The sequence below is a fragment of the Heterodontus francisci genome, chromosome 36 (assembly GCF_036365525.1).
Source record: "Heterodontus francisci isolate sHetFra1 chromosome 36, sHetFra1.hap1, whole genome shotgun sequence".
NCBI classification, from domain to species: domain Eukaryota; kingdom Metazoa; phylum Chordata; class Chondrichthyes; order Heterodontiformes; family Heterodontidae; genus Heterodontus; species Heterodontus francisci.
The window spans coordinates 3044362-3061852 of record NC_090406.1 but is presented as its reverse complement, the minus strand read 5'-3'; the positions used below and the strand labels follow the sequence as shown (position 1 = coordinate 3061852).

At 48.8% G+C, this 17491-nt stretch overlaps 3 protein-coding genes across 3 annotated transcripts in view; all 3 read left to right on the top strand.

Moving 5' to 3' along the window:
- The window catches only part of LOC137351507 (SHC-transforming protein 2-like), a 75782-nt gene extending 68604 nt beyond the window's left edge, over nt 1-7178 (top strand). The window contains exon 12 of the mRNA XM_068015971.1: nt 7093-7178. The gene's annotated coding sequence lies outside the window, so the exon portion shown is untranslated. The remainder of the gene's footprint in view (nt 1-7092) is intronic.
- LOC137351329 (tubulin polyglutamylase complex subunit 1-like) lies at nt 1266-7671 on the top strand. The gene is made up of 3 exons (XM_068015766.1): nt 1266-1634; nt 1853-1936; nt 7093-7671. Exons 1-3 carry the CDS (start codon nt 1266-1268, stop codon nt 7669-7671), a joined length of 1032 nt encoding a protein of 343 aa, XP_067871867.1.
- A 6892-nt stretch (nt 7672-14563) lies between these two features.
- Nucleotides 14564-17491, top strand: part of LOC137351506 (ubiquitin-conjugating enzyme E2 R2) — a 24412-nt gene continuing 21484 nt past the window's right edge. The window contains exon 1 of the mRNA XM_068015969.1: nt 14564-15040. Within this exon, the coding sequence (XP_067872070.1) occupies nt 14579-15040 (462 nt within the window). The 5' untranslated portion in view covers nt 14564-14578. The remainder of the gene's footprint in view (nt 15041-17491) is intronic.

Sequence of the window (17491 nt, the reverse complement as noted above, 5' to 3'; positions counted from 1 at the left end):
TCTGTTGCCTGTGTCTTAACTCGCATAAAGTCCTGTTCACCCATCACTCCTGTGCTTGCTGACCGACATTGGCCCCGATCACGCAAAGCCTTGATTTTAAAATTCTCATCCTTGTTTTCAACTCCCTTCATGGCTTCACCACCTCCTTTATCTTTATTTATTTATTTATAGACACAGCACTGAAACAGGCCCTTCGGCCCACCGAGTCTGTGCCGACCATCAACCACCCATTTATACTAATCGGACACTAACTCCATATTCCTACCACCTACCTATACTCGGGGCAATTTATAATGACCAATTTACTTATCAACCTGCAAGTCTTTGGCTGTGGGAGGAAACCGGAGCACCCGGCAAAAACCCACGCGGTCACAGGCAGAACTTGCAAACTCCGCACAGGCAGTACCCAGAATTGAGCCCGGGTCACGAGCTGTGAGGCTGCGGTGCTAACCACTGCGCCACTGTGCTGCCCAAATCTCCTCCAGCCCCACACCCTCCGAGGTCATCTAATTCTGGCCTTTTGAGCTACCCAGTGTAATTTCTCCACCATTGCTGCCTGTGCTTTCAGCTGATTGGTCCCGAAGCTCTGAAATTTCCTCCCTGTAGTTCTTTGCTTCTCTTTCTTCCTTCAAAACGTTCCTTAAAACCTCCCTCTTTGGCCAAGCTTTTTGTCATCTGCACTAATTCTTTTTTATTCATTCATGGGATGTTCGCTGACAAGGCCAGCATTTGTTACCCATCCTTAATTGCCCTTGAATTGAGTGCCTTGTTCGGCCATTTCAGAGTCAACCACATTGCTGTGGGTCTGGAGTCACATGTAGGCCAGACCAGGTAAGGACAGCAGATTTCCTTCCCGAAAGACCATTAGTGAACCAGATGGGGTTTTTATGACAATCCAGTAGTTTTGTGGTGACTGTTACTGATACCAGCACTTTAAATAAATCAGGAATTTTTTAATTAGTTGAATTTAAATTCCCATGGGGTGGGATTTGAGCTCCTGTCTCTGGATTACCAGCTCAGTAACAGACCATTATGGTAGTGTAATGCACCAAGACTTAAGGTGCCTCACTGTTTGTTCGATAATGTGCCTGTGAATTAGTTTGGGACATTTTGCTCCGTTAAAGGCTCTATATAAATGCAAGTTGTTGTTTCTGATCGCGCCTCTTATCTAAGGTGAGGAGAATCCCCGGAACGAAGGTTGTGTTCCTGGTTTTCCGGGGCGGGGACGGGCTTCCGGGGGACTCCAGCAGCTGCCCCGCACAAAGATGGCGGCAGCGGCGGTTTCCGGTCTGGCGGCGCCGCTCTCGGGGCCTCCTCTCCCGGCCGGACTCACACTCACACTCCGGGAGGCGCTGCTCAAGGTGCTGGAGAACAGGCCCGAGGATCCCATCTGCTTCCTCAGCGAATACTTCGAAAACCTGGCGGCGGCCTCCGAGGGAGCGGCAGAGAAACCCGCCCCGAGACAGCAGCAGGTAACCGGGTGGCGGGATCACCCCAGCCCGAGGCCTCACCCCGACCCCCGGCATTACCCTACCGACGGAACTGGAAGATTTACTACTTTAAACACGGGCGTTCTGGGAATGAAGAACACGCCCGGATTGCCGCTCCTGAAGTTTTTCCAGGGACCCGAGTGGGTTTGGCTTGGGATGTGATGATATCCACAGTGGAATAGCAGGCTGGCCCTCACTGCCTTGGTTTCTGGGGTGGAGGGAGGGGTAGCTGAATAGGAGAGTAACTAAGCTTCCTTAGTTAAGGGCAAATCGTGCTTAACTAACTTGCTTGAGTTTTTTGATGAGGTAACAGGGTTGTGAGGATAATGTGATTGATGTGATGTACATGTGACTTCCAAAAGGTTTTTGATAAAGTGCCACATAACAGGCTTGTCAGCAAAGTTAAAGCCCAGGGAATAAAGGGACAGGAGAAGCCTGAAGACGAAGTTGGCTGAGTGACAGGAAACCGAGTTCTGGTGAATGTTGTTTTATTCATTCATGGGATATTGGCGACGCTGGCCAGGCCAGTATTTATTGTCCATCCCTAATTCCCCTTGAGAAGGTGGTGGTCAGCTGCCTTCTTGAACCGCTGCAGTCCATGTGGTGCTGGTACACCCACAGTGCTGTTAGGAAGGGAGTTCCAGGATTTTGAACCAGCGACAGTGAAGGAACGGCGATATAGTTCCAAGTCAGGATGGTGTGTGGCTTGGAGGGTAACTTGCAGGTGATGGTGTTCTCGTGCATCTGCTGCCCTTGTCCTTCTAATTGGTAGAGGTCGCAGGTTTGTAAGGTGCTGTCGAAGGAGCAGGCTGCTGCTTGACTAAATCTGTGGGACAGCTCTCCCAATTTTGGGCACAAGCCTTCAGAAGGAGGACTTTGCAGGGTTGACAGGGCTGGGTTTCCCTTTGTCTTTCCAGTGCCTAGGTTGATGCTGGGTGGTCCGTCCAGTTTCATTCCTTTTATTAGGACTTGTAGCAGTTAGATACAACTGAGTGGCTTGCTAGACCATTTCAGAGGACAGTTAAGAGTCAATCACATTGCTGTGGGTGTGGAATCACATGTAAGCCAGACCAGGTAAGGACAGTAGATTTCCTTCTCTGGAGGGCATTAGTGAACAAGATGGATTTTTACAATTGACAATGGTTTCATGGTCACCATTAGAGTAGCTTTTAATTCCAGGTTTATGAATTGAATTCAAATTTCACCATCTGCCGTGGTGGGATTCGAACCCATGTCCCCAGAGTATTAGCCTAGGCCTCTGGATTACTAGTCCAGTGATACTACTACGCCACCTTTTGGACTGCAGGAAGGTATATAGTGGAGTTCCCCAGGGGTCGGTGTTAGGACCCCTACTTTTGTATTGCTGAAAATAGAGACGTTTTGTCGAAGCTTTTCGTCTTGCACTCATCAAGACAACTCAAGAATACCATTGTAAAGGAAAGCAACAAATTTACACTGTATGAGAAGAGAGTGCTGATTGGTTGGCAAGTGGACTCTTGATTGGTAGAGGCGTTGCCATGGCGAATATGGGGGTGTATGTGCACAAATCATAAGAACATAAGAAACAGGAGCAGGTGTAGGCCATTCAGCCCTTCGAGTCTGCTCTGCCATTCATAGAATCATAGAAAGTTTACGACACAGAAAGAGGCCATTTGGCCTATTGTGTCTGTGCTGGCCGAAAAACGAGCCACACAGTCTAATCCCACCTTCCAGCATTTGGACCGTAGCCCTGCTTTATGGCACTTTATGGTCCAAATCGTTAATATATACCACGAAAAGCAGGGGACCCAGTACTGAGCCCTGCGGAATGCCACTGGAAAACAGCCTTCCAGTCGCAAAAACAATTACCCTTTGTTTCCTGCCACTGAGCCAATTTTGTATCCACGTTGCTGCATTTCCCTGGATTCCATGGGATTTTATTTTTTTAACCAGTCTGCCATGTGGGACCTTGCTAAAATCCAAGTAGACCACATCAACTGCACTACCCTCATCTATCTTCCTTGTTACTTCTTTAAAAAATTTGATCAAGTTGGTCAGACAAGATCTTCCCTTAAGAAATCCATGCTGACTATCCTTGAGTAATCTGTGCCTTTCTAAGTGACAGTTTATTCTGTCTCTCAGAATAGGTTCCAATAATTTGCCCACTACTGAGGTTAGATTAGATTAGATTAGAGATACAGCACTGAACAGGTTAGACTGACTGGCCTGTAATTATTCGGTCTATCCTTCGCTCCCTTTTTAAACAAAGGTACAATGTTAGCAGTCCTCCAATCCTCCAGCACCAAACCTGTATCCAGTGAGGACTGGAAAATGATGGTCAGACCTTCTGCTATTTCCTCTCTCGCTTCTTTTAACAACCTGGGGTACATTTTATCTGGCCCTGGTGATTTATCAACATTCAAGGATGCGAATCCCATTAATACTACTTCTCTCCCTATTTTATGACATCCAGTACTTCATGCCTGTCTTCCTTAACGACAATATCTGCATCGTGTCCCTCTTTTGTGAAGACAGGCACAAAGTATTCATTAAGAACAATACCCACATCTTCTGCCCCTACACTTGGTTACCTTTTTGGTCTTTTATGGGCCCTACTCTCTCCTTAGTTATCCTCTTACTCTTAATGTATTGATAAAAAAAACATCTTTGGGTTCACCTTGATTTTGCTTGCCACTATTCTGTCATGCCCTCTGTTAGCTTTCCTAATTTCCTTTTTGATTTCACCCTTCTGCTTTCTATATTCCTCTCGGCTTTCTGTAGTATTGAGTTCTCAGTGTCGGACATAAGCAATGAGATCATGGCTGATTTTCTACTTCAACACCATTTTCCTGCACTATCCCCATAACCCTTGATGTTTTTAATATGTAGAAATCTATCTATCTCAGTCTCAAAAATGCTCAACGACTGAGCCTCCACAGCCCTCTGGGGCAGAGAATTCCAAAGATTCACCACCCTCTGAGTGAAGAAATTCCTCCTCATCTCAGTCCTAAATGGCCTCCCCCTTATTCTGAGACTGTGTCCCCTGGTTCTAGACTCCCCAGCCGGGGGAAACATCCTTCCTGCATCAACCAATAAGAATTTTGTATGTTTGAATGAAATCACCTCTCATTCTTTTAAACTCCAGAGAATAAAAGTCCACTCTATTTAATCTTTCCTCGTAGGACAATCCCTCCATCCCAGGAATTAGTTTGGTGGACCTCTGTTGCACTCCCTCTATGGCAAGCAAGTCTTTCCATAGATAAGGAGACCAAAACAGCGCACAATACTCCAGGTGTGGACTCACCAAGTCTTTATGTAATTGCAGTAAGACATCTTTACTCCTATACGCAAATCCTTTTGTAATAAAGGCTAACATACCATTTGCCTTCTTAATTGCTTGATATACCTGCATGTTAGCTTTCAGTGACTCATGAACAAGGACACCTAAGTCCCTTTGAAGTTCAACACTTACCACCCTCTCACCATTTAAGAAATACTCTGTATTTCTGTTTTTCCAACCAAAGTGGATAACTTCACATTTCTCCACATTGCATTCCATCTGCCAAATTTTTGCCCGCTCACTTAGCTTCTCCAAATTCCCTTGAAGCATCTTTGCATCCTCCTCACAACTCACACTGCCACCTAGTTTTGTGTCATCTGCAAACTTGGAAATATTACATTTAATTCCCACATCCAAATTATTGATAGATTGTGGTCAGCTGTGGCCCAAGCACTGATCCTTGCGGTACCCCATTAGTCACAGCCTGTCAATCCGAAAAAGACCCATTTATTCCTACTCTCTGTTTTCTGTCCGTTAACCAGTTCTCAATCCATGCCAGTATATTCCCCCTCAATCCCATGTGCTCTAATTTTGTTTACCAACCTCTTGTGGTATATATTAACAATTTGGACTTTAATGTAGGGGGCGTAATCAAGAAATTTGCAGACAACACAAAGATTGGCCGTGTGGTAGATAGCGAGGTGGATCGCTGTAGGCTGCAGGAAGATATTGATGGTCTGATCAGATGGGCAGAAAAGTGGCAAATGGAATTCAACCTGGAGAAGTGTCAGGTGATGCATTTGGGGAGGTCAAACAAGGCAAAGGAATACATAATTAATGGGAAAATACTGAGAAGTGAAGAGGAAGTGAGAGACCTTGGAGTGAATGTCCACAGATCCCTGAAGGTAGCAGAAGTGAATCCTTGTTCACTGACTTCCAATTATAAGGCAAAGAAACTAGCCAAACAGGTTTTCTTAGGTTTAAAGAAAAAAGGTTGAGATTTATTAAACTTAAACTCTAATTCGGTTAACCTACGGCTATGCGACACGCCCACGCTAGCATGCCTATGCAATACACACATGCAGATAGAAACAGAAAAGAGCAGAAGAAATAAAGTGTAAAGGTTTGAGGCAATATCGGAAGATGGTTTTGGTTACTATTCTTCGAGCTCGCTGTAAAGTCCTTGATTGTAGGTAGGTCTTGCTTTTCGTTGGGGCCCAGTGTTCTTCTTAAACCTTATTCGATGTAGGAGACTTTTCTCTCTTGAAGTTCATGTGTCCTGAGTGGGTCCAGAGGCTTGTGAGAAAGAGCTGGGAGCAGACGGGAGAGGTCTTCTCACTCCAGGAGCAAACAGTCTTTTCTCAGTTCAAACTCTTTGTACAATTCAGAAAAATCCCAGGTTGCCAAGCAGGTTAGTCATGTGACTAGCAGGTCTGACCACGTCTGTTTGTGGATTCTCTTGACTTGGCCGACCCTGGAATGTCTCTTCCTACACACAATACCTGATGCTCAAAGTCCATTGTGGGTTAAATTGGAGCAGGGAATAGCCCCTTTGTCCCTCCAAGCACTATCTGGTAGTATGCAAATATTTTTCCAGCCACGGCTGATCTGTTTAACAAGTCATTTCCTCACTCCAGCAACAGTTTAAAATCAATGTTCATATGACAAAATTAATATGCCTCATTCTTGGCAGGTGTGGTGGCGGGGGGTGGGGTTGGCGTCTGCATGACATAAAGCATACGGGAACCTGGGCTTTATAAATAGAGGCATAGAGTACAAAAGCAAGGAAGTTATGGTAAACCTTTATAAAACACTGGTTCAGCCTCAACTGGAGTAGTGTGTCCAGTTCTAGGCTCCTCTTTTTAGGAAGGGTGTGAAGACATTAGAGAGGGTATAGAAAAGATTTACGACAATGGTTCTAGGGATGAGGAACTTCAGTTACATGGATAGATTGGAGAAGCTGGGGCTGTTCTGCATGGAGAAGTGAAGATTAAGAGGAGATTTGATAGAGGTGTTCAAAATCATAAAGACAAAGTAGATAGGGAGAAATTGTTCCTATTGGTGGAAGGGTCCAGAACCAGAGGACACCAATTTAAGGTGAATGGCAAAAAAAATGTGACCTGAGCAAAAACCTGCAGCAAGTGGTTAGGATCTGAGAGTGTGGCAGAGGCAGATTCAATTGTGGCTTTCAAAGGGAATTGGGTAATTATCTGAAGATGATTGCAGATTATAGGGAAAAGGCAGGGGAGTGAGACTAGGTGGGAGAGCCAGCACAGACACAGTGGGCCAAATGGCCTCCTTCTGTCCTGTAGCCATTCTATGATTCTTTTGCTCTTTCTGTAGGAGCTGGTCCCCAGAGCCTTGAAACAGCTGCTGCTTTGTCACTACAGCAGACCAGCCTTCAGCAGGAACCTGGCTTCAGCCTTCCAAATCCTCAGCTGCCCCATTGGCAAGAAGAAGAAACCCGGCCTCAAGGGTAGAGCCTACACCGAGCTCCTGAGACAGATCTGTGGAGGGGCACACCTCTCATCCTGCTCCCTGATCCAGAAGCTGCAGTGCTGGGACCACGAGGCTGTTTCCTTTGGTGTCTTCAGGCATGGGGTTTTGAGCTGCTTCATCTTCCTGGAGTTTGTGAAGATTTCCGGGAGGCTGTTTGATGTGGTGGCGGACTCTGATGAAGCTGATCGGACAGTGTGTCAGGTTCTGCTTGATGCCCTGAAAGATGCAGTGAGCATTGGCAACTCCTCCAGCGCCATCAGGTACCTAGACGCTGGCTCGAAGCTGGCACCCAACCAGCTTGGACAGGCAATGGAAAGAGCGGTGAGACTCCGTCAAAATGAATCGATCCCATCGATAAGCAAGGAAGAGTTCACCCTGCTCGCTGCTCCTCTCTTCATTGAGAAAGTAAAACCCATCTGTTGACTGTGAAGGTACAAAAACAGGCAGTGACGCCCTGACCACAGAATGCCCCAGATCCAACTTGATGTCCCTGCATGTGTTAATCTGTTAATTGTGTATCAAATTGTTTGATTAATGCAGATGGAGGGTGTTAATTGGAGTCTCAGTTGAGCACATATAGGCAGACACTGACTGAGACTGGTGGATGGTTTGACTGAGGAGCTACACGTTTGTAATCCTTTTGCTCTGCACAATAAATGTGAAACTGAGTAAATATAGGCTCCAACTTTATCCTTCCATAACAAGCTTTCTGGAGTTCCTCCTCTGCTCGGGTTTCTTGATGCCGAATCATTGTTATCTGGCTCAACATATAATATATTAACACAGCTAGGTCCACACTGCTTACTGCACTGAGGCAAGTGTCCTCGCTCCATGTCCCTTAGCTCCCTCTCTGCCCCACCACCCTTCGCATCCCCACGCCTGTTCTTTGCCACTGTGCTTTTTATAGAGGGAGTTTATTCAGTGTTGCTACTTTGTCTGTGTTGCTTGGTGTCTCTCCACTTGCCACCAGCCAGTGATGGTCAGCGTCTCGGTGTTAATGTTGCAGTCTCTCCTTGCCTGAGACTTCAGCACTAATTTAGACTGTTTCAGCCTTGTCCACCTCCCTCATTTGAGGTGTAAGCAGCAGGAATCAGCAACATTTGGAGCTCTGAGGATTGTCTTCCAGCAAACACTCTCACCCGGGGATAGAGAGCAGGAATAGGAACTTTGGCTGATTTTGTCGTCGTCCTTCCCATTCTAAGAGCACAGCTCCTGGTCTGAGTACAGAGTACAGTCCGGATATTGAAACTGGGTGTGCACCACATGGATAGTGAACCACTGATGTTCAATGCTCACTTTGTCTGTATTATTGAGGATTGTTGAGTGCCTTGTTATATCCTGTTTTTGATCAGTATTGGATATAGCTTTGCAAAACAGTCAAATTAAACATAACCTGACTCCAGTTACAGTTCTTGTAATCATTCAGTTCCATTTCCTGTTTCTCTGGTTACTACTTCCGTTCCCTGCTGTATGTTGATTCTGATTCGAATATAAAGCCATCCCTTCACACTCCTGAAGCCACCTGCTCTTGTTGGGTGAGTCTTTCTCAAATGGCCTCTGGTACCTCATCCAAGGGTGTGTAAACCTAAACAGTGCATGCAGGAAGGATATTTGACTGTGGAGGCATCGCACTAGAACTGACTTCCGTTCTCACCACAAACAGCAGTTATCGAATGCCAATTTAGAGCTGGAATCTGTCTGATTTTGTATGAAATTTTTTTGTATGAACAGATGTTCTTGGTGAAATACAGTGATGTTACGATATTGGCACTGCTCGTGTGGCACAGACTGAAACGTTGTGTGTAAGTTGTGGTACCAAGGATGATGGCTGTGACCTGTGAGTGTCTTCAGCACAGGACACTAATTATGAGAGTTTTCACAATGTATCAGCTCGTAGTGTTAACCTGCCATCAGAGTAATCTTCAGTTTTTAAACTAGGATCAAGAGTAGGCCATTCAGACCTTTGAACCTGTTCCCCCACCATTCAATGAGATCATGGTTCATCTGTGACATAACTTCATACCTGCCTTTGCCCATATCCCTTTCTTTTTTTGGGCCTCCTTATACCTTTGATTAATAACAATCTATCCATCTTAGTTTTAAAATTAACAATTGATCTAGCATCAATTGCCTCGCGGAAGAGAGTTCCAAGCTTCTTCTACCCTTTGTGTGTAGAACTGTTTCCTAATTTTACTCCTGAAAGGTCTGGCTCTAGACTCCCTTAGCAGTGGAAATAGTTTCTCTCTATCCTATCTGTTCCTCTTAATATCTTACAAACTTCAATCAAAGTTATATCAATGACTTATATGAGGGTAGCGATGGCATGGTAGCTAAATTTGCAGATGACACAAAGATAGGTAGGAAAATCTGTTGTGAAGACATAAGGAGGTTGCAGACCGATATAGATAGGTTGAGTGAGTGGGCAAAAATCTGGCAGATGGAGTATAATGTGGGAAAATGTGAAGTTCACTTTGGCAGGAAGAATAAAAAAGCAGAGTATTACTTAAACGGTGAACGACTGCAGAATTCCGAGGTGCAGAGGGATCTCGGTGTTCTAGTGCATGAGTCACAAAAAGTTAGTATGCAGGTACAGCAAGTAATAAAGAAGGCTAATGGAATGCTATTCTGTATTATGACAGGAATTGAAAATAAAAGTAAGGATCTTATGCTTCAATTATACAGGGCATTGGTGAGACCACATCTCGAATATTGTATGCAGGTTTGGTCTCCTTATTTAAGGAAGGATGTGAATGCATTGGAGGCGGTTCAGAGGAGGTTTACTAGATTGATACCTGGAATGAGCGGCTTGTCTTATGAGGAAAGGTTGGACAGACTGGGCTTGTTTTCACTGGAATTTAGAAGAGTGAGGGGAGACTTGATTGAAATATGTAACATCGTGAACAGTCTTGACAAAATGGATGTGGAAAGGATGTTTCCTCTTGTGGGTGAGCTCAGAACTAGGGGACACTGTTTTATAGTTAGGAGTTGCCCTTTTGAGAGAGAGCTGAGGAGAAATTTTTTTCTCTGAGGGTTGTGCGACTTTGGAACTCTCTGCCTCGGAAGGTGGTGGAGGCGGGGTCATTGAATATTTTTAAGGTGGAGGTAGATAGATTCTTGTTAGGCAAGGTTATAAAAAGATTATCGGGGATAGATGGGAGTGTGGAATTCAAGACACAAACAGATCAGCCATGATCTTATTGAACGGCAGAGCAGGCACGACTGGCCAAATGGCCTACTTCTGCTCCTAATTCATATGTTCGTATGTATGTTAATCTTCTGAGTTCCAGGGAATACAACCCTAGTTTGTGTAATCTCTCCTTGTACTTTAACCCTTGGAGTCCAGGTGTCATTCTGGTAAACCCATGCTGCATTCCCCCCAGTTGAGTCAAAGAATTCAGAACCTTTTTCTTAATCCACAATACAAAGTTTTAATGCAGACATTTTATTTAGAATGTGCACAAAGGATGAGGGGTGGGGGAGGTTCTAAAGACACAGCAGAGTGTGTATAGCTGATGCTGTCATTTTGGTGGCTGCCATGCTGATCTGGAGAAGGAGCTCAGAATTGAGGGCTTATTTTTTATTTCAAAAATCCATATATACATTAAAATAAGTTATACCAGGCTCCAGGGACTTGCATTGCTCAGGCTTTGCCCTTGAGGTTTGTTGAATCTTTCTGAACATGTTGATGGAATTGCACACCTTGTGATCAATTCTGAACCAACGGGATTTGACTTATTTCTGTCTATCCAGCATCTCATCAAACCATCGTTTTAACCGTTCCTTCCCTGCCCGCCTCATTGATCTTCTGCGTCTGTCCTCCTCGCGTAGTAGTTGCACCCTGGTGCGCTGTGGTCTGAAATCCAACCCGGTAGTATTCAGAGCTGTTGCTGGTTGTCTTGGGCTGTTTCTGCTCGACTTTCCTTTGGTGAAGTCAGTCTTAGGTGGCTGGAATTTCTGGGGAACATTTTTGTTGCCTTGCGCACTGAGCACTGTTTGTCCTCCCCAAGAGGCTCTGCGACTTGGTTGAGGTATTGGTATTGCTGTAGATTCCATGACACACTCTGGGGATGTTTGGATAAATGAGCCATAATCATACTTGTCAAGACTCTCTGTATCATCCACGTCCAGGCCCAGTGTAGCAAGGATCCTATCTCCAGTCCACTCCCACCAAGCCAAGAATATATTGGCGACAAACATCCTCCAGTCTGGGAACAGTAGTGTTATCAGATCCCATACAGCCATTCTATGCTTTCTTCACCCATCCAGCTAATATGCTCTGCTCCATCACACCTCATTTAAAGTCAAAATGTGAATGATAGTCACTCAACCGATTTCAATCATTTGCTGCAGTCATAATGTTAGTGTGATGTCGTACTGGATTAAATCACAAGAGGGGCAGGGCAACACAAAACTGACATTTTGATTAAAAACCTTGAAGCTGATTTGAAAACATTGGGAACAGAAAGTTATGGAAACTCCGTGAAACTGAGAGCAGTAGTATGAGAGCACTTGTACCTAAATTCCCCAACTGAGCTGGAATACTTCCCAGTCCCTGAGGTGAATTATACACAGGGCAAAAAAAATGGGGGAGAGTAGCCAACTAAATAAACTCTTGATTAGATTCCAAGCTGTAACTCACTCCTGGGTATCAGTTATTCTGTGTGTATGTGTATATATATATATATATATATATATACACACACACACACAACCCCTGACTTCTACCCCTTTGTATTTCATTCTTCTAGATATGACACCCAATATTCCATTAGCCTTTTGATTATTTTCTGTACCTGTTCATGACATTTTACTGATCTGTGTACCTGGACTGCCCTAGTTTCTTTGGACCTCTGCTGTTTCTAGCGTTTCACCATTTAGAAAGTATCTTGTTGCTGTATACTTTTAAGGTCCAAAGTGGATGACCTCACATTTGCCTACATTGAAATCCATTTGCCACAGTTTTACCCATTCACTTAATCTATCAATATCTCTTTGTAATTTTATGCTTCCATCTACACTGCTTACAATGCCACCTATCTTTGTGTGATCAGCAGATTTGGATATGTGGCTTTAACATAACATTAAAAAAATAGGAGCAGGAGTAGGCCATTCAGCCCCTCAAGCTTGCCCCGCCATTCAATAAGATCATGGCTGATCTGTGCCAGGCCTCAACTCCTCTTTTGGGCCTGCTCCACATAACCCTCGACTCTCCAAGATTTCAAAAATCTATCTACCTCTTCCTTAAATACATTTAGTGACCCAGCCTCCACAACTCTGAGGTAGAGAATTCCAGAGATTCACCACCCTCTGAGAGAAGAATTCCTTTGCATCTGTTTTAAATGTGTGACTTATTTTGTAACTATGTCCCCTAGTTCGAGATTCCCCAATCAGTGGAAACATCTTCTCAACATCTACTCTGTCGAGCCCCCTTAGAATATTATATGTTTCAATAAGATCACCTCTCATTCTTCTAAACTCCAATGAATAAAGGCCTAACCTGTTTAGCCGTTCTTGATAAGACAGCCCCTTCATCCAAGAATCAGCCGAGCAAACCTTTTCTGAACTGCCTCCAATGCTAGTATATCCTTCCTTAAATACGGGGACCAAAACTGTATGCAGTACTCCAGGTGTGGCCTCACCAACACCCTGTACAGTTGTAACAAGACTTCCCTATTTTTAAACTCCAACCTCTTAGTTATAAAGGCCAAAATTCCATTTGCCTTCCTAATTACTTGCTGCAAATGCATGCTAACTTTTTGTGTTTCATGTACAAGGACACCCAGATCCCTCTGTACTGCAGTATTTTGTAGTCTTTCTCCATCTAAATAATAATCTGCCTTTTAATTCCTCCTACCAAAGTGGATGACCTCACACTTTCCCACATTGAACTCCATCTGTCAAGTTTTGCCCACTCACTTAACCTATCTATATCCCTTTGCAGATTCTTTGTGTCCTCATCACAACATGCCTTCTCACCTATTTTTGTATCGTCAGCAAATTTGGATACTCTACACTCTGTCCCTTCCTTCAAGTAGATAGTAATCGGTAGAAGCCCTGGGACCGATCCTTTTGGCACCCCACTAGTTACGGCTTTCCAACCTGAAAAAGACCCATTAATCCCGAGACTCTGCCTTCTGGGTGTTAGCCAATCCTCAATCCATGCCAACACATTACCCCCAATACCCTGAGCTCTTATTTTGTGCAATAACCTTTTATGTGGCACCTTATCGAATGCCTTCTGAAGTTTTTGAAAAAGTGGCTGAAGTAATGGACAGGGGAATATCCCATCATCTAAGTTGTTAATAAATACAGTAAATAGTTGCGGCCCCAATACAGAACCTTGCGGGACACCACTAGTCACGTCCTGCCAATTAGAGCACCTAACCATTATCCCTACTCTCTGCCTCCTGCCACTCAGATAATTTGCTAATCGGGTCAATTCCATGAGCTACAACTTTAGCAAACAGTCTCTTATGGGGAACTTTATCAAATGCGTCATGGAAGTCCAGATAAATAACAGCCATGGACATTCTCCTATCCAATACTATAGGCACCTTTTCAAAAACTTCAATCATGTTTGTCAGGCCTAACCTTCCCTTTGTAAATCTGCACTGCCTCGCTGACCATTCACAGCTCTGTTATAAAGAACAAAGAACAGCACAGGAACAGGCCATTCGGCCCTCCAAGCCTGCGCCAATCTTGATGCCTGCCTAAACTAACACCTGCACTTCCGGGGTCCGTATCCTCGATTCCATCCTATTCATGTATTTGTCAAGATGTCTCTTAACGTCGCTATCGTATCTGCTTCCACCATATCCCCCGGCAGCAAGTCCCAGGCACTCACCACCCTCTGTGTAAAGAACTTGCCTCGCACATCCCCCTCTAAACTTTAATAAAAACAAGAAATGCTGGATTCACTCAGCAGGTCTGGCAGCATCTGTGGAAAGAAAGCAGAGTTAACATTTCGGTCAGTGACCCTTCTTCGGAACCTCTAAACTTTGCCCCTTGCACCTGAAACCTGATCCTGTTGAAAGCCCTCTCTCTCTCTCTCGTGGGGAGGCTTTGGGGCCTAGCACAGGCTCGATGGGCTGAATTGCTTCACGCAGAATGACTACATGTCCCGGAATGCACAGCGAATCCTTCCTCACGTGATACGCTGATCCGTGATTGGTTGCCTGAGCAGCTGTCGCTCTCTGATTCGCTGCGATTGTTTGAGTGGGCGATGTCCGTTCTTCTCACTGATTGGAGGGCCGGCGCTTCTGATTGGATACAGTTGTTATTCTGCTCACTGATTGGCTCCGCGTGGTGGTAATCGCTGATTGGACACATTATGATTTGCTACTCTGTTGCTGCGTGCCGATTGGCCGCCGCAGGTCACGGGGGCATTGTAGCCGGACAGCGGCCTCAGCGCCAGTGCAGAGCGGGGCTGAAGGGCCTCAAAGCGCGGCATCCACACACCCTGCGGCGGGGCCTCAACTGCGGCCTTCTAGTGATTCCAGATCGGGACCACAGCGGCCTCCAACAGCCCAGCCTCCGGCTCCGCGGCCTCGCCTTCCCTCGGCCTCACCTACCCTCCTCCCGGGCCGGCCGGCCCCGGGACCCGGCCCGGGCGGCCATGGCTCACCAACAGAGCAGCAGCTCCCAGAAGGCACTGATGTTGGAGCTGAAGAGCCTCCAGGAGGAGCCGGTCGAGGGTTTCCGCATCACCCTGGTCGACGAGTCCGACTTGTACAACTGGGAGGTGGCGATCTTCGGGCCGCCCAACACTCACTATGAGGGCGGCTACTTCAAGGTAAGGCCGAGGCCCCGGCACAGAGCCAGGGGGAGGGAGGGAACGACCGACCCGGAGACCCCGGGAAGGGAGCGGTGAATCGGAGCTGCTGGGACCCGGGGCGGGTGGGAAAGAAGTGTGGGGGGTTGGGGGGGGGGAGGAGAGAAGTGTGGGGGGTTGGGAGGAGAGAAGTGTGGGGGGTTGGGTTTTGGGGGGGGGGAAGGAGAGAAGTGTGGGGGGTTGGGTTTTGGGGGGGGGGGGAAGGAGAGAAGTGTGGGGGGTTGGGTTGGGGGGGGTAGGAGAGAAGAGTGGGGGGTTGGGTTTTGGGGGGGGGGAAGGAGAGAAGTGTGGGGGGTTGGGTTTGGGGGGGGGGAGAGAAGTGTGGGGGTTGGGTTTTGTGGGGGGGGGAGGAGAGAAGTGTGGGGGTTGGGTTGGGGGGGGGGAGGAGAGAGTGTGGGGGGTTGGGTTTGGGGGGGGAGGAGAGAAGTGTGGGGGGTTGGGTTGGGGGGGGGAGGAGAGAAGTGTGGGGGGTTGGGTGGGGGGGGAGGAGAGAAGTGTGGGGGGTTGGGTTTTGGGGGGGGGGAGGAGAGGGGGTAGGAGAGAGAGTGTGGGGGGTTGGGTTGGGGGGGGGGAGGAGAGAAGTGTGGGGGTTGGTTTGGGGGGGGGAGGAGAGAAGTGTGGGGGGTTGGGTTGGGGGGGGGAGGAGAGAAGTGTGGGGGGTTGGGTTGGGGGGGGGAGGAGAGAAGTGTGGGGGGTTGGGTTGGGGGGGGGAGGAGAGAAGTGTGGGGGTTGGGTTGGGGGGGGAGGAGAGAAGTGTGGGGGTTGGGTTGGGGGGGGGGAGGAGAGAAGTGTGGGGGGTTGGGTTTGGGGGGGGGAAAGGAGAGAAGTGTGGGGGTTGGGTTTGGGGGGGGAAAGGAGAGAAATGTGGGGGGTTGGGTTTGGGGGGGAAAGGAGAGAAGTGTGGGGGTTGGGTTTTGGGGGGGGAAAGGAGAGAAGTGTGGGGGTTGGGTTTGGGGGGGGGAGGAGAGAAGTGTGGGGGGTTGGGGGGGGGGAGGAGAGGAAGTGTGGGGGTTGGGGGGGGGAGGAGAGAAGTGTGGGGGTTGGGGGGGGGAGGAGAGAAGTGTGGGGGGTTGGGGGGGGGAGGAGAGAAGTGTGGGGGGTTGGGGGGGGAGGAGAGAAGTGGGGGGTTGGGGGGGGGAGGAGAGAAGTGTGGGGGGTTGGGGGGGGGAGGAGAGAAGTGTGGGGGTTGGGGGGGGGGAGGAGAGAAGTGTGGGGGGTTGGGGGGGGGAGGAGAGAAGTGTGGGGGGTTGGGGGGGGGAGGAGAGAAGTGTGGGGGGTTGGGGGGGGGAGGAGAGAAGTGTGGGGGGTTGGGGGGGGGGAGGAGAGAAGTGTGGGGGTTGGGGGGGGGAGGAGAGAAGTGTGGGGGGTTGGGGGGGGGGAGGAGAGAAGTGTGGGGGGTTGGGGGGGGGGAGGAGAGAAGTGTGGGGGGTTGGGGGGGGGGAGGAGGAAGTGTGGGGGTTGGGGGGGGGGAGGAGAGAAGTGGGGGGGGTTGGGGGGGGGAGGAGAGAAGTGTGGGGGTTGGGGGGGGGGAGGAGAGAAGTGTGGGGGGTTGGGGGGGGAGGAGAGGGGGGTTGGGGGGGGGGAGGAGAGAAGTGTGGGGGGTTGGGGGGGGGGGGAGAGAGTGTGGGGGTTGGGGGGGGAGGAGGAAGTGTGGGGGGTTGGGGGGGGAGGGAGGAGGGGGGGTTGGGGGGGGAGGAGAGTGTGGGGGTTGGGGGGGGGAGGAGAGAAGTGTGGGGGGTTGGGGGGGGGGTGGAGGAGTGTGGGGGGTTGGGGGGGGGAGGAGTGAGTGTGGGGGGTTGGGGGGGGGGGTGGAGAGAGTGTGGGGGGGTTGGGGGGGGGGAGGGAGAAGTGTGGGGGGTTGGGGGGGGGGAGGAGAGTGTGGGGGGTTGGGGGGGGGGAGGAGAGAAGTGTGGGGGGTTGGGGGGGGGAGGAGAGAGTGTGGGGGGTTGGGGGGGGGGAGGAGAGAGTGTGGGGGGTTGGGGGGGGAGGAGAGGTGTGGGGGGTTGGGGGGGGGGGAGGTGAGATGTGTGGGGGGTTGGGGGGGGGAGGAGAGAGTGTGGGGGGTTGGGGGGGGGAGGAGTGAGTGTGGGGGTTGGGGGGGGAGGAGTGTGGGGGTTGGGGGGGGGGAGGAGAGAAGTGTGGGGGGTTGGGGTGGGGGTGGAGAGAGTGTGTGGGGGTTGGGGGGGGGTAGGGAGAGTGTGGGGTTGGGGGGGGGGAGGAGAGAAGTGTGGGGGGTTGGGGTGGGGGGGAGTGGTGTGGGGGTTGGGGTGGGGGGGGGGTGAGTAGTTGTGGGGGGTTGGGGGGGGGAGGAGAGAAGTGTGGGGGTTGGGGGGGGAGGAGAGAAGTGTGGGGGTTGGGGGGGGGGAGGAGAGGGGGTTGGGGGGGGGGAGGAGAGAAGTGTGGGGGGTTGGA

Coding starts and splice junctions, on each gene's coding strand:
- LOC137351329 (XM_068015766.1), top strand. CDS start 1,266: ATGGCGGCAGCGGCGGTTTCCGGTCTGGCGGCGCCGCTCTCGGGGCCT. Junction 1,635..1,852: donor TTTTCCAGGGACCCGAGTGG/GTTTGGCTTGGG, acceptor GACTTCCAAAAG/GTTTTTGATAAAGTGCCACA. Junction 1,937..7,092: donor AGGAGAAGCCTGAAGACGAA/GTTGGCTGAGTG, acceptor CTCTTTCTGTAG/GAGCTGGTCCCCAGAGCCTT.